Source organism: Lepidochelys olivacea (assembly GCF_965140295.1).
Source record: "Lepidochelys olivacea isolate rLepOli2 genome assembly, chromosome: 3".
NCBI lineage: Eukaryota > Metazoa > Chordata > Testudines > Cheloniidae > Lepidochelys > Lepidochelys olivacea.
Window position 1 is genome coordinate 3,149,058 of NC_140413.1, and position 16,098 is coordinate 3,165,155.

General features: G+C 63.1%; 1 protein-coding gene across 1 annotated transcript in view; it reads left to right on the forward strand.

The window, feature by feature from the left end:
• Window positions 1-16,098, forward strand: part of GAREM2 (GRB2 associated regulator of MAPK1 subtype 2) — a 44,237-nt gene that overhangs the window by 10,982 nt on the left and 17,157 nt on the right. The window contains exon 2 of the mRNA XM_084622971.1: window positions 5,734-5,874. Coding sequence (XP_084479097.1) covers window positions 5,734-5,874 — 141 coding nt within the window. The remainder of the gene's footprint in view (window positions 1-5,733; window positions 5,875-16,098) is intronic.

The window sequence follows — 16,098 nt, forward strand, 5'->3', positions numbered from 1 at the left end:
AGCGAGGGGGCGCTGTGCTGCAATGGGGGGGATGGCTCAGTAGGGGGCGCTGTCCCCCCGGTGTCGGTGCTGAGCCCCATGCCCCAGTGCGGGGCGAGGGGGCGCTGTGCTGCAATGGGCGGGGGTGGCTCAGTAGGGGGCGCTGTCCCCCCGGTGTCGGTGCTGAGCCCCATGCCCCAGTGCGGAGCGAGGGGGCGCTGTGCTGCAATGGGGGGGATGGCTCAGTAGGGGGCGCTCTCCCCCCGGTGTCGGTGCTGAGCCCCATGCCCCAGTGCGGCGCGAGGGGGCTCCGCAGGGGGGCGCTCTCCCCAGTACCCAAGCACGGCACACGGGGGCGCTGTGCGGCTGCAGCTGCTCTAACCGAACCAAGCCCGTGACTCCGAGTCGCGCCGTGGGCCGCGCCGTGGGAGTCGGCGGCTCTGCCCCCCTGGCCCCAGCTCTGCTTTCCCGGCGGAGCTGTGGAAGCGCTCGGCGGCGGGGTTTGGTATCAATAAAGTTGTCGCTCCAGCTGGGCTATTTAATCTGAACAAAGAGGCGTTGCCAGGGCAACTTGCCACTCTTGGCAGCGGAGACCTGCTCATCCGCCGAGATTGGCGGGGGGAATATTCCCCGAAACGGCCTCGCCGAAGGGGCAGCTCCAGGCAGGTCTGCGGGAAGGGAGGACTCGCTCTCCCTGCTCCGGCATCCCCTAATAGCCCCAGTTCACCTGCGATCGATGGACGGAGAGAGAGGCCCGCGAGCCACGCGCCCGCACCGGTCCCCGGGTGCAACACACGGCCCACGCCGCAGCCGCAATCAGGAGTTACAGGGGTCTGAGCTGAGTGGGAAATTCGTCTGGGCAAAAATGGCTTTTGGGCTGGGTGTTTGAGATCCCGTCTGCCTCCCCTGTTCAGTGTCGGGGAATCATATTTCTCCCTCCCCGGGGAGTGAGTATTTGGGACCAGCCCTGGGGTTTTCACCATCCCGCCTGCCCCCCTTTTAAAGGTGGCGTTGGGCTTCTCCTGGCAGCTGACGGAACGATTGCGTTGAAATCACCAGTTCACGCACAACGTTCTGGTTTGAAGAGCAGTGTAAAGGGGACCCCCCATCCCCATCCCCAGGCCCAGCAGCTGGTGACCCAGGGGGCTGCTCGCTTTGCAGTCACCAGGCTGCTCATGCTGTCGTCCATGTGGAAGAGTTTGCAGCCTCCGGCCAGGCTGGTGAAAGTGACAAACTGTAAATGAAAGTGACAATTTTCATAAAAGAGCCGGTGACCAAACAACAATTTAGCTCAAATGAGAAGCAGTAATGCGGCAGAGATCCTGGAAGGCCCAGGCCAGAGAACAGTGCTCAGGCGCAGAGAGGTGTAGGGGAGGGGATCAGGCTGGCCGGGGTGCTCGGGGCTGGCTGCGTAGGAGGCGCAGGGTGCTGGGGGCAGATGATGGGGGGGGGATCAGGCTGGCCGGGGTGCTCGGGGCTGGCTGCGTAGGAGGGTGCAGGGTGCGGGGGCAGGTGATGGGGGGGGATCAGGCTGGCCGGGGTGCTCGGGGCTGGCTGCGTAGGAGGCGCAGGGTGCTGGGGGCAGATGATGGGGGGGAGGGATCAGGCTGGCCGGGGTGCTCGGGGCTGGCTGCGTAGGAGGCGCAGGGTGCGGGGGGAGGTGCTGGGGGGGAGGGATCAGGCTGGCCGGGGTGCTCGGGGCTGGCTGCGTAGGAGGTGCAGGGTGCGGGGGGAGGTGGGGGGGGGATCAGGCTGGCCGGGGTGCTCAGGGCTGGCTGCGTAGGAGGTGCAGGGTGCTGGGGCAGGTGATGGGGGGGATCAGGCTGGCCGGGGTGCTCAGGGCTGGCTGCGTAGGAGGGTGCAGGGTGCGGGGGGAGGTGATGGGGGGGGATCAGGCTGGCCGGGGTGCTCGGGGCTGGCTGCGTAGGAGGTGCAGGGTGCGGGGGCAGGTGATGGGGGGGGATCAGGCTGGCCGGGGTGCTCAGGGCTGGCTGCGTAGGAGATGCAGGGTGCGGGGGCAGGTGATGGGGGGGGATCAGGCTGGCCGGGGTGCTCAGGGCTGGCTGCGTAGGAGGCGCAGGGTGCTGGGGGAGGTGTAGGGGAGGGGATCAGGCTGGCCGGGGTGCTCGGGGCTGGCTGCGTAGGAGGTGCAGGGTGTCTGGGGGAGGTGAGGGGGGGGGATCAGGCTGGCCGGGGTGCTCGGGGCTGGCTGCGTAGGAGGTGCAGGGTGCGGGGGCAGGTGATGGGGGGGGATCAGGCTGGCCGGGGTGCTCAGGGCTGGCTGCGTAGGAGGTGCAGGGTGCGGGGGGAGGTGGGGGGGGGGATCAGGCTGGCCGGGGTGCTCAGGGCTGGCTGCGTAGGAGGTGCAGGGTGCGGGGGGAGGTGCTGGGGGGGATCAGGCTGGCCGGGGTGCTCAGGGCTGGCTGCGTAGGAGGGTGCAGGGTGCGGGGGGAGGTGATGGGGGGAGGGATCAGGCTGGCCGGGGTGCTCAGGGCTGGCTGCGTAGGAGGGTGCAGGGTGCTGGGGGAGGTGCTGGGGGGGATCAGGCTGGCCGGGGTGCTCAGGGCTGGCTGCGTAGGAGGTGCAGGGTGCTGGGGCAGGTGATGGGGGGGGGGGATCAGGCTGGCCGGGGTGCTCAGGGCTGGCTGCGTAGGAGGTGCAGGGTGCGGGGGCAGGTGATGGGGGGGGGGGATCAGGCTGGCCGGGGTGCTCGGGGCTGGCTGCGTAGGAGATGCAGGGTGCTGGGGCAGGTGATGGGGGGGATCAGGCTGGCCGGGGTGCTCGGGGCTGGCTGCGTAGGAGATGCAGGGTGTGGGGCAGGTGATGGGGGGAGGGATCAGGCTGGCCGGGGTGCTCAGGGCTGGCTGCGTAGGAGGTGCAGGGTGCGGGGGCAGGTGAGGGGGGGGATCAGGCTGGCCGGGGTGCTCGGGGCTGGCTGCGTAGGAGATGCAGGGTGCGGGGGGAGGTGGGGGGGGGGATCAGGCTGGCCGGGGTGCTCGGGGCTGGCTGCGTAGGAGGTGCAGGGTGCTGGGGGAAGTGAGGGGGGGGATCAGGCTGGCCGGGGTGCTCAGGGCTGGCTGCGTAGGAGATGCAGGGTGCGGGGGGAGGTGAGGGGGGGGATCAGGCTGGCCGGGGTGCTCAGGGCTGGCTGCGTAGGAGGTGCAGGGTGCTGGGGGGAGGTGGGGGGGGATCAGGCTGGCCGGGGTGCTCAGGGCTGGCTGCGTAGGAGGTGCAGGGTGCGGGGGCAGGTGATGGGGGGGGATCAGGCTGGCCGGGGTGCTCAGGGCTGGCTGCGTAGGAGATGCAGGGTGCGGGGGCAGGTGATGGGGGGGATCAGGCTGGCCGGGGTGCTCAGGGCTGGCTGCGTAGGAGATGCAGGGTGCGGGGGGAGGTGGGGGGGGATCAGGCTGGCCGGGGTGCTCAGGGCTGGCTGCGTAGGAGGTGCAGGGTGCTGGGGGAGGTGATGGGGGGGGGGATCAGGCTGGCCGGGGTGCTCGGGGCTGGCTGCGTAGGAGGTGCAGGGTGCTGGGGCAGGTGATGGGGGGGATCAGGCTGGCCGGGGTGCTCGGGGCTGGCTGCGTAGGAGATGCAGGGTGCTGGGGGAGGTGCTGGGGGGGAGGGATCAGGCTGGCCGGGGTGCTCAGGGCTGGCTGCGTAGGAGGCGCAGGGTGCGGGGGGAGGTGAGGGGGGGGGATCAGGCTGGCCGGGGTGCTCAGGGCTGGCTGCGTAGGAGGCGCAGGGCGCGGGGCGAGGTGAGGGGGGGGGATCAGGCTGGCCGGGGTGCTCGGGGCTGGCTGCGTAGGAGATGCAGGGTGCGGGGGGAGGTGATGGGGGGAGGGATCAGGCTGGCCGGGGTGCTCAGGGCTGGCTGCGTAGGAGGTGCAGGGTGCGGGGGGAGGTGAGGGGGGGGATCAGGCTGGCCGGGGTGCTCAGGGCTGGCTGCGTAGGAGATGCAGGGTGCTGGGGGGAGGTGGGGGGGGGATCAGGCTGGCCGGGGTGCTCAGGGCTGGCTGCGTAGGAGGTGCAGGGTGCGGGGGGAGGTGAGGGGGGGGATCAGGCTGGCCGGGGTGCTCAGGGCTGGCTGCGTAGGAGGTGCAGGGTGCGGGGGGAGGTGGGGGGGGGGGATCAGGCTGGCCGGGGTGCTCGGGGCTGGCTGCGTAGGAGGGTGCAGGGTGCGGGGGGAGGTGGGGGGGGATCAGGCTGGCCGGGGTGCTCAGGGCTGGCTGCGTAGGAGATGCAGGGTGCGGGGCGAGGTGGGGGGGGGATCAGGCTGGCCGGGGTGCTCGGGGCTGGCTGCGTAGGAGGGTGCAGGGTGCGGGGGGAGGTGAGGGGGGGATCAGGCTGGCCGGGGTGCTCGGGGCTGGCTGCGTAGGAGGGTGCAGGGTGCGGGGGGAGGTGGGGGGGGGATCAGGCTGGCCGGGGTGCTCGGGGCTGGCTGCGTAGGAGATGCAGGGTGCGGGGGGAGGTGATGGGGGGGGATCAGGCTGGCCGGGGTGCTCAGGGCTGGCTGCGTAGGAGGTGCAGGGTGCGGGGGCAGGTGATGCGGGGGGGATCAGGCTGGCCGGGGTGCTCAGGGCTGGCTGCGTAGGAGATGCAGGGTGCTGGGGGAGGTGAGGGGGGGATCAGGCTGGCCGGGGTGCTCGGGGCTGGCTGCGTAGGAGGTGCAGGGTGCTGGGGGAGGTGGGGGGGGGGAATCAGGCTGGCCGGGGTGCTCAGGGCTGGCTGCGTAGGAGGGTGCAGGGTGCGGGGGGAGGTGCTGGGGGGGATCAGGCTGGCCGGGGTGCTCAGGGCTGGCTGCGTAGGAGGGTGCAGGGTGCGGGGGGAGGTGATGGGGGGGGATCAGGCTGGCCGGGGTGCTCGGGGCTGGCTGCGTAGGAGGCGCAGGGCGCGGGGCGAGGTGAGGGGGGGGATCAGGCTGGCCGGGGTGCTCGGGGCTGGCTGCGTAGGAGATGCAGGGTGCGGGGGGAGGTGATGGGGGGAGGGATCAGGCTGGCCGGGGTGCTCAGGGCTGGCTGCGTAGGAGGTGCAGGGTGCGGGGGGAGGTGAGGGGGGGGATCAGGCTGGCCGGGGTGCTCAGGGCTGGCTGCGTAGGAGATGCAGGGTGCTGGGGGGAGGTGGGGGGGGGATCAGGCTGGCCGGGGTGCTCAGGGCTGGCTGCGTAGGAGGTGCAGGGTGCGGGGGGAGGTGAGGGGGGGGATCAGGCTGGCCGGGGTGCTCAGGGCTGGCTGCGTAGGAGGTGCAGGGTGCTGGGGGAGGTGATGGGGGGGGGGATCAGGCTGGCCGGGGTGCTCAGGGCTGGCTGCGTAGGAGGTGCAGGGTGCTGGGGGAGGTGATGGGGGGGATCAGGCTGGCCGGGGTGCTCGGGGCTGGCTGCGTAGGAGGTGCAGGGTGTCTGGGGGAGGTGAGGGGGGGGGGATCAGGCTGGCCGGGGTGCTCGGGGCTGGCTGCGTAGGAGGCGCAGGGTGCTGGGGGAGGTGATGGGGGGGAGGGATCAGGCTGGCCCGGTGCTCGGGGCTGGCTGCGTAGGAGGTGCAGGGTGCTGGGGGAGGTGATGGGGGGAGGGATCAGGCTGGCCGGGGTGCTCGGGGCTGGCTGCGTAGGAGGGTGCAGGGTGCTGGGGGAGGTGAGGGGGGGGGGATCAGGCTGGCCGGGGTGCTCGGGGCTGGCTGCGTAGGAGGTGCAGGGTGCTGGGGGAGGTGATGGGGGGAGGGATCAGGCTGGCCCGGTGCTCAGGGCTCTCTGTCCCCACTGCAGGAGAGTACGTGGAGGGGGTGAGTGACCAGGACGTGCTCCTCATTCACTCCTGCCGCCAGTGGACCACGGTGACGGCTCACAGCCTGGAGGAGGGGCACTACGTCATCGGGCCCAAGATCGACATCCCGCTGCAGTACCCAGGTACCGGGGCCATCGGGGGGAGGGGCTGGGGCCTCTCTCCCAGGCGGTGTCCGAGCTCCGTGGGGCAGCCCAGAAGACAGTGCTCAGCCAGCCCAGCGCCCCTGCTTCTGTGGGGCAAAGGACCCTGCGGTTTCCCAGAGGCGTGCTGGGGCAGTGCCCAGCCACTGGGGGCGGGGGGAGGTGGCACATGGCATCTGGCTGTTGGGCATGGTGGCGTCTCTGGGGGTCGGGATCGTGGCACCATCTCTAGGAGTTCAGCAGGGGCGCGGCGGCATTGCCGGGAGCTAGGGAGGGACATGGCGGTGACTCCAGGGGCTCAGGTGATGTGTCGGCATCAGGGGCTCAGGGACGTGGCAGTGGCTCCGGGGGCTCAGGGACGTGGCGGTGGCTCCGGGGGCTCAGGGACGTCGCGGTGGCTCCGGGGGCTCAGGGACGTGGCAGTGGCTCTGGGGGCTCAGGGACGTGGTGGTGGCTCTGGGGGCTCAGGGATGTCGCGGTGGCTCCGGGGGCTCCGGGACGTGGTGGTGGCTCCGGGGGCTCACGGACGTGGCGGTGGCTCCAGGGGCTCAGGGACGTGGTGGTGGCTCTGGGGGCTCAGGGACATCGCGGTGGCTCCGGGGGCTCCAGGACGTGGTGGTGGCTCTGGGGGCTCAGGGACGTGGCGGTGGCTCCAGGGGCTCAGGGACGTCACGGTGGCTCCAGGGGCTCCGGGACGTGCTGGTGGCTCTGGGGACTCAGGGACGTCATGGTGGCTCCGGGGGCTCCGGGACATGGCGGTGGCTCTGGGGGCTCAGGGGTGTCGCGGTGGCTCCAGGGGCTCCGGGACGTGGTGGTGGCGGCTCCGGGGGCTCCAGGACATGGCGGTGGCTCTGGGGGCTCAGGGACATGGCAGTGGCTCCGGGGGCTCCGGGACAGGATCTGATGGCATCTCGTTCTCACCACTGCTGGAGGATGACCACAGCTATGTTTGCTCTGGGATCCCTTTAACATCCCACGGCCACATTTCTCTGCCCTCATCTCTCTCTCCTGGCTTCCTCCCTTATGGGGCGCAGCTGGGAACGCTCAGGTTTGACCCCAGCTTGGGGCTCCCGGGCGAGGGTCCCAGCTCAACTGGCCCCTCCATGTCCCTGGGAGTTGCGCTCGAGCAGGTGGGCTTTGGTGTAATGCCCTGGGCACAACCTGGCACATCCCTGGCTGCTGGGATGCTCCCGCACCCCCAGAACAACAGACGTTCTGGTACTCTGGGAACAGCGAGACCCTGCCCCCGCTGGCGTGACCTTGCATGCACCGTACGGGCAGGGTGGGCGCTCTTCAAAGTGGGGTCCCCTGCCCCATACTGGACAGAACCGTGTCCACTTTTGTCTTGGTACCGGCCAAGCGGAACGGTCGGGCGCACGTGGACAATTGGCCAGCCCAAGGTGCGGCATGACAGAGATGGGGCGGGACCAAGCTAGAGGGGAGCAAGGACTGCTGGGTTCCTGGAGTGATCTTACCCTGTCTTTGCCTCAGTTTGCCCAGGTGTGAGCTGCAGCTGTGAGCTCGCCTGTGAAACCAGGGCAGGGGATTGGCGTCTCGTGCTGCCCACTCACCCGAGCACAGCCGGAGGCGTTAGAGGAAAACACCCAAGGGTGCAACGTCACCCGCGTTATTCCTTCGAATTCAGCGTGCTCGGGAGAGACCCGGATCGTATGTTTCTCCGCCGAGGCCCTGGTCACCGAGCAGGCCCAGGAAAGCCCATGCATGTAAAGTGAGAGTTTGTGATGCTAACGGTTTCTGCGCCCCACTGCCGCTCCATGCCAGGGCTGGTCGCCCTGCACAGGGGCACGTCCGTGTGGAGCAGCCCAATTCCCTGGGGCAGTGGACTTGCCAGCCGGGGGATCAAGCTGGGAACAAGTCTCTCTGTCTGCATTTGGGGCTCGTGTGAACCATGCGACACCCGGAGCTGGACGCAGGAGCCCAGGTTGGGGGAGGCCGACTGGGGGACCCCCACCCCGCTTGGTTCTTCAGTCTCTTTCTCCCCTTCCATTGTTTCCCTCCTGTGCTGTCCTAGTATTAACCCTGAACGTCCCTTCATCTCCGGGGCAGGCTCCAGGACTAGCTGGACTTGGCTCTCCCGCCTGAGTCCTTCGAGCCGGCTCCCAATTCCAAGCGAGGGGCTGCAGCTCCCTTTCTCCTGCGTGCAGCCTTCCCTGCTTCCGCCGGGGCTGAGTGTGGCCCCTCGGGGAGTGGCAGCACCCCAGGGGCTGAGCCCATCACAAGCCGAGCGGTGGCTGCAGCCCTGGGGGCTTCGCATGGGTCGGTGGAGCCCCGGGACTTCCCGGAGGGGACCTGTGGAGCTCAGAGAGGAACCAGCGGCACCGTGATGGGTGAAGGGGAACCTGGGGGGGAGCCCAGGTGAGTCAGAGGTCAGGGGTCGTACAGGAAAGTCGGCGCCATGCCGGTGCACGGCTCCGCTCCTTGGCCAGATGGTGTGGGGGGGGGGCATGCTTCGGTGCTGAGATCACTGCAGCCGCCGTGGCGAGTGCCCTAATGCCCGCACTAAGTGCATCCCCCTTGGTAATGAGTCCTGCTGATAAATAAATAATGGGACATGGAGGCGGGGGGCGGGGGTGGGGGAGGGGTAATCACCGGTTCCAGCAGGAGACGCGGGGAGGGGAAGCCCGAGAAACGTGTTAACCGGCTTTACTGGGCTCATTCGTGGGACAGCGTCAGCGGCTCCAAACCGGGCCCAGCCGCAGCCCAGGGGCCCGCGGCACCTCCTGGGGGAGCCCCACGGGGCTGGGCTCCTGCACCCTGCAAAGGCTGATGGGATTGTTTGTCTGGTCAGGTTACGTGTTTGTGACGGTCACTAGCTTGGGCCAGGCCGAGTGGGAGTGGGTGACCCCCCCACCCCGACAGAACTAACGCCCCTCAGTCCCGACCTGCAGCCCCCCAGCTAGCTCAACCCTGGGGTCCCCCCAGCTCTGCTGGTGCCCCTCAGTCCCGACCTGCAGCCCCCCAGCTAGCCCAACCCTGGGGTCCACAACAGTTCTGCTGGTGCCCCTCAGTCCCGACCTGCAGCCCCCTGGCTATCCCAGCCCTGGGCTCCCCCCAGCTCTGCCGGTGCCCCTCAGTCCCAACCCAACCTCTCTCCCCACTACCCCAGCCCTGGGCTCCCCCACAGCTCTTCCGGTGCCCCTCAGTCCTAACCCGCAGCCCCTGCTAGCCCAGCCTGGGGTTCCCCGCATCAACTCCCAGCTCAGCTTATGCCCCTCACTGCTGCCTCCTGCTATCCCAATCATGGGCTCCCCCAGGTCTATTTATGCCCCTGATGCACATCCCCCTGCTACTTCCCCAGCCCTCCAGATGTCAGCCGATGCCCCTCCTGACCCACAGCTTCCCCCCTGCTAGTCCAGTCTTGGGCTGTCCCAATAGCCCTCCCCATAACTGGCTGCATCTCTGCCGTTCCAGTCCTGGACATCCCCTCAACTCTGCTGGCACCCCTTATTTCAAATCTGCAGCCTCCCTCATCACTTCAGTACTAGCCAACCGCCTGCACTGGTCCAGTGCTCCCCAGTCTCCTTCGCCACTCCCCGGGCAGCTAAAATCCCGAGACACGTCACTCTCTGCCTTCCCTCAGTGAACGTAATTACTGCGTGCCAGGCTATGGCCCCGCCCGTGTCACCGTACCTGGTGAGCTAACAGCGCTGGCGACGGCCACACCCACTGCAGAACTCGGGGAAGTGGGGCAGCGTCACCGACATTAGAGGACACTGCTCTGAGTCTGGGCCCCTGAGGGAGCCTTGGGGACACATGCTGCCCCCCGGGTGCCCCGACCAGGCACGTGGTCCCTGAGCCGATCTCTCCAGGGCTGAGTAAAAGTCGACAGCAAGCGATGCTCCTGGGGCATGGCTGGGGGCGGGAGAGAGCAGCCATGGGCGGGGCTAGACCCAGATGTGGGAGGAGCCCCCTCACTGTCCCCCTTCACACCTCACCTGAGGCCACTCCTTTGCCAATGAGGTCTACAGAGCATGGCATGATGGGCGGGGCAGGCGGTGAGCCGAGACCACGACGCCGCCGTCCGGCCCGCGTTGTCCCGCCTTGGTCTGTAACAACTTGTCACTTGTCTTCGCTTGCCAGCGCTTTGCGGGTGGCAACCAGCGTTTTGTCCCATGTCTGTGCAGCGCCCAGTCCTCAGCGGGGGCCACTCAGCACAACTCTGCACCCTGGAGGGTGACACTGATTGACCCCAGCTGCCCAGCTGGTCCTAGGGGGCCAAGCTCCAGGGATGGAGCGGGAGGCTCTGGGGCACCACATGTGCTGGGGTGTTGGCGGGGCCTTGGCCCGTAGGTCTGCAATGCTTCTGCCTGCAGGGCAGCGGGCCCGTTACTCTGCGCCTGTGGGTGGGAGTGGGAAAAAGGAAAAAGGCCGCCCCTTGCTCTCTCCCATTCCCTTGCATGGAGCGTGGCTCGGACCTCGGCAGGCGTCCCCCGGTCCAGGCACTTGGAGCCGCTCTCCTTTGGAAGAGATCTGAGTCTCACACACCCCGGGGCGGGGGTGACACCCAGAGGGCAGGCCATGGTGCCGTTACAGAGCCGACCGCTGATCTCCGCCACTCTGGGGTGAAACTGGAGAGTCCAGGGAGCTCCTGGGTTTATGCCAAACGCAGCAATAGCAGGATCCAGGCTCCAGGGATGCCAGCTCAGCCCCATCAGATGCTGCACGTCTCCGGGAAGCTACGTTACCGAGCCGCACGTGCCGCACAAGAGCAGGGCTGAGGGTTTCAGTCCAGACGCTCTCTCTGCACTGCAATCTTCCCCGAGGCAGCACGCACCGTGGGTGGGACTCTAGGGTGGGTTCCGTTCCACGCCTTGCCGGGAACTCACCGGCTGATGCTGGGCAGGGGTCTGCTCCCCTGTGTGCGAGGTGGGGCCCGGCGAGTCGTGTGCTCTGTAACTGCTGAGAACTCGGGACCCCCAGACTCTTGGATGAACCGTTGCCCTGTGTCACAGGGTCTCCAGGCGATGCTCTGGAACTGCTCCCTACGAAGCCAGTCAGGACTCTGGGAGTGGATGGGTCATTACACAAAGTAAAACTATTTCCCCATGTTTATAACTCCCCCCCCCGCCCAATCATGTGCCAGCTTCCGCCTTCCTGGGTCTGACCTCGGAGCATTCAGCCTCCTCTGCCCCTCCGTGCGCTTCCCACAGCGAGTCCGCCCAGGCGGGGCCCTGGGGAAGCCAGAGGGTCCTGCCCCCCAACTCCGCAGTTAGACGGGACTCTCAGCCAGCCAGTAAAACAGAGGTTTATTAGACGACAGGAACATGGTCTAAACCTGAGCTTGTAAATGCAGAGAACAGGACCCCTCAGAAGGGTCCATTTTGGGGGCAGTGAGCCAGACAACCACGTCTGCACTTCACTCCTCATCCCCAGCCAGCCCCAAACAAACTCCCTCCAGCCCCTCCTCCTCTGGGCTTTGTCCCTTTCCTGGGCCAGGAGGTCACCAGATTCCTTTGTTCTCCAACCCTTTAGCTCTCACCTTGCAGGGGGGAAGGGCCCAGGCCATCAGTTGCCAGGAAACGGGGTGTTGGCCATTCTCTGTGTCCAGACCCCTGCACACACCTGCCCTCTAGGGCTCTGCAATGATCATACACCCTCACCCCACCCCCTAGATACTTAAGAACTGCCTAGGGGAAACTGAGGCACCCCACACACTATTCAGAGAGAACATTAAGAACAGTCCCACTTCGTCACACCCTGCCGTGATGGTTTCTGAGAACTATCCCCAATGACTCCAAGATCTCTTTCATGAGTGGTAACAACTAATTTAGACCCCATCATTTTATATGTATAGTTGAGATTATGTTTTCCAATGTGCGTTACTTTGCATTTATCAACATTGAATTTCGTCTGCCATTTTGTTGCCCAGTCAGTTTTGTGAGATTTTTTTGTGGCTCTTCACAGTCTGCCTGGGACTTAACTATCTTGGGTAGTTTTGTATCATCTGCAAATTTTGCCACCTCACTGTTTACCCCTTTTTCCAGATCATTTGTGAATATGTGGAATAGGACTGGTCCCAGAACAGACCCCTGGGGGACACCACTATTTACCTCTCTCCATTCTGAAAACTGACCATTTATTCCTACCCTTTGTTTCCTATCTTTGGTTAGTCTCTAAGGTGCCACAAGTACTCCTTTTCTTTTTGCGAATACAGACTAACACGGCTGTTACTCTGAAACCTATCTTTTAACCAGTTACCAATCCATGAGAAGACCTTCTCTCTTACCCCATGACAGCTTACTTAGAATCATAGAATATCAGGGTTGGAAGGGACCTCAGGAGGTCATCTAGTCCCACCCCCTGCTCAAAGCAGGACCAAGCCCCAATTTTTGCCCTGATCCCAAAGGGCCCCCTCAAGGGTTGAACTCACAACCCTGGGTTTAACAGGCCAATGCTCAAACCACTGAGCTATCCCACTTTGCTTTAGAGCCTTTGGTGAGGGACCTTGTCAGAGGTTTTCTGAAAGTCCAAGTACCCTGTATTCACTGGTGACACATGCACGCACCGTCCAGCTGCCACTTCTGTGCACAGCTCAAGGGGCCAAAGCACAAGGGAACAGGATTCTTTGCAGGTGTGAAAAGGACACCCCTTGGTGCACCTGGGACCACTCCCATCCCATTGTGCACATGGGACATGCTCGCCTTCCATCTGCACGCACGAGAGCAGGGGTGGGGGCGTTTGTGCTTCCAGCTACGGCCCGGCCTCCAGCCCCTTCTCACTAACGTCCGTCTTTATTGATCTGATTGATTTGCTCAGTGCCTGGGAAGCACTTCTCACAGCCTCGCAGCGTGGGTCTCATCATTCAAACCCATTGACCGGTGCTCGCTGCTGTCAGCCAACGGGAGCGCAGAAAGAGCCAGCGGTCACAGTGCCCGGCCGAGCTGACAGGCTGCACTTGGGGCCTGGCAGATCAAGGCAAGGGGATTCCAGAGAGACGAGTCCCGGCCTACCCACCCCACAGCAGCCCCAGATGTACCCCCAGGTCAGCCCCAGCAATGCTGCTGAGCCCCGCTGTCAGGATGGAACTTGGGCAGAAAAAAGTATTCCCATTGTCACGGAGTGTGGGGGAGTCTAGGCCCTGCACCCCTCTTCCTGGGATTCACTGAGACTCTCAGCCAGCCAGTAAAACAGAAGGTTTATTGGACAACAGGAACACAGTCCACAACAGAGCTTGTGGGTACACCCAGGACCCCTCAATCACGTCCTTCTGGGGGAGCAGGGAGCTTAGACCCCAGCCCTGGGGTTCCCTGCGTTCCTCTCCCCAGCCCCAAACTGAAACTAAACCTACCCAGCAGGTTCCCTGCTGCAGCCTCCGTCCACATTCCTGGGCAGAGGTGTTACCTCCCCCTCCCCCTCCTGGCTCAGGTGACAGGCTCTCAGGTCTCCCATCCCCAGGGCACATTCCCAGGTCAACACTCCCCCCTCCCTGCTGAGTCACACCCTCACATCCTTCCCCTGCATTTAAACCACGTGGCTTGCAACCAGGAGGAGGCTGATTAGCCAGTGCGAGGAGACCGAACTGTTACCCCTTTTCAGGGTGCGTCGTAGCACAGAGGGGTTTGCCCTCTCCAGCCCCTTCACTGACATGTGGTTCTGGCTCTGTCCCTCGGGAGGCCGGCCAGTCAGTATCATTCCCCCGATTTACAGAAGGAGAAACTGAGGCTGAATTGGAGCCTTGTCCAAGGTCACCCAGCGAGTTGGTGTCAGAGCAGGGATTAGACCTGAGGTGCTTCTGACTGCCCATCCTTTGCCCTTACGAGGGCTCCTCACGTGGGTCAGCAGAAGGGTTTGAACCTGGGACCTTCAGTGCTAAAGGCAGGCCTGTCAACTGCTTGAACTCCAGGGCTGGCTTGGTAGCAGAAGCTTGTCTTCCTGCGTGGTCCAGGTGCTAGAGGAGTAGGTGACGAGGTGCATCAGACCTCGCCGGGCCTTGGAACGTGAACCTCGCCTCTGGAGGGTTCTTCTCTTCAGTCCCTCAGATTCCTTTGGGCTCGTGGTGTTCTCCTCTGTCAGATGTGTAATCTCGACTGCACGTGCTCCTCCAAGTCTGAACGCTCACCCTTTGCTAGTGAACTCAGTCTAGCCAGGTAAAAACCTCACCTGTCCCTCTTCTTCCTTTCAGGACAGAGGAGAAAATCCTGGGGGATCACTGGTCATTTTATAGGCAGATTTGACAGCTCTTTTCTATTGACTTGGGGTTGTGGGCGATACATGAAAGGGGTCTCTTCTCAGAGAAGTTATTGGGGCTTGTAAGGGGGTTGGTGTAACATGGTGTTTGTAGGATTGGGGCAACTTTATAACATTTAGGACAGCTCAGTTTGACCTTTTCTCTTCTCTTCCCCACCCTGTTGTGGGGATTCTTTTCACGGTGGAGCTCCTGGCGTGACACTCTGCTGCAAAGCATGCTGGGAAAGCAACAACAATGAAAACGTTCGCTAATCAAATGCATCCCAGAGGGGCTTGGTTTGTAGGCAAAGGAGAGTAAAGCAGCCGGAGGAGCTCGTCAATAATTCATCATTCCTCAAACGTGCAAATCCAGCGCCTGAGTTTCTGAGCGCTTTCCACCCTTGGCTATGAGGAAAATGCCGGTGTTCCTTCCCATAGGTGGCCGCTCCCACTCCCCAAAAGGCCCCACCCACTTATTTTGACTCCTCCCACCTAGGCGCATCTTGCTGTCGCAGTGAAAGTTCATGGCAGCGCAGAGTGCAACATAGCAAAATAATTTGCAGACGATAAAAAACTTGTCAAGATAGTTAAATCCCAGGCAGACTGCGAAGAGCTACAAAGGGATCTCACTGAACCGGGTCACTGGGCAAAAAAGTGGCAGATGAAATTCAGTGTTGATCAATGCAAAGTAATGCACATTGGAAAACGTAATCCCAACTCTACATATAAAATGATGGGGTCGAAACTAGCTGTTACCACTCAAGAGAGAGATCTTGGAGTCACTGTGCAGAGTTCTCTGAAACTAGGGTGACCATATTTCCCTATGCTGAATACAGGACACCTGGTAAAATTACTCATATGCAAGTGAGTTCAACAGCAACCAATCAGACTAGGCAGGACAAATGTTCAAATTAACATCAAGTTGACTGAGCCCCTGTTAAAAAGAAACCCTGTGTAGTTGGATTCTTTTTATTTACCTTCTTATCTTTAAGGCTTTAGGGTTCACACAGGGAGGGGTGATACCCCTCCTCCCCCCCACACACAGGGAGAGGTGACATACACACACACTCCCATACACCTCTCTTACACTGGGGGTAATCGACTGATCCAACACTCCCTGCCTGGCGCTCTTCACCCTCCATGCCTGACTGGGAACATTGGGAATCATTAAGAAAGCAATAGATAAGACAGCAGAAAATATCATATTGCCTCTAAATAAATCCATAGTACGCCCACAGCTTGAATACTGCGTGCAGATGTGGTCGCCCCTTCTCAAAAAAGAGATATTGGAATTGGAAAAGGTTCAGAAAAGGGCAACAAAAATGATTAGGGCCCTGGAACGGCTTCCGTATAAGGAGAGATTAATAAGACTGGGACATTTCAGCTTGGAAAAGAGACAATTTAGGGAAGATATGATAGAGGTCTATAAAATCATGACTGGTGTGGAGAAAGTGAATAAGAAAGTGTTATTTACCCCTTCTCATAACACAAGAACTAGGGGTCACCCAATTGAATTACTAGGCAGCAGGTTGAAAACAAACAAAAGGAAGTATTTCTTCACACAACACACAGTCAACCTGTGGAACTCCTTGCCAGAGGATGTTGTGAAGGCCAAGACTATAACAGGGGTCAAAAAAGAACTAGATAAATTCATGGAGGGTTGGTCCATCAATGACTATTAGCCAGGCTGGGCAGGGATGGTGTCCCTAGCCTCTGTTTGCCAGAAGCTGGGAATGGGTGACAGGGGGTGGATCACTGGATGATTCCCTGTTCTGTTCATTCCCTCTGGGGCACCTGGCACTGGCCCCTGTCGGAAGACAGGACACTGGGCTACATGGATCTGTGGTCTGACCCAGTCTGGCCGTTCTGATGTTCTTGTGTGTTATGTTCCTGATCGCGCCATGCCCAGAGCAGCCCCTCCTGCGGAGATCTCATTGCTCCCATGGCAGAGCCAGCCCTTGCTTTCCCATTAGTGACGGGGCAGGTGCATGTGACTCCTGGCAATCCGGCGGGGGGCAT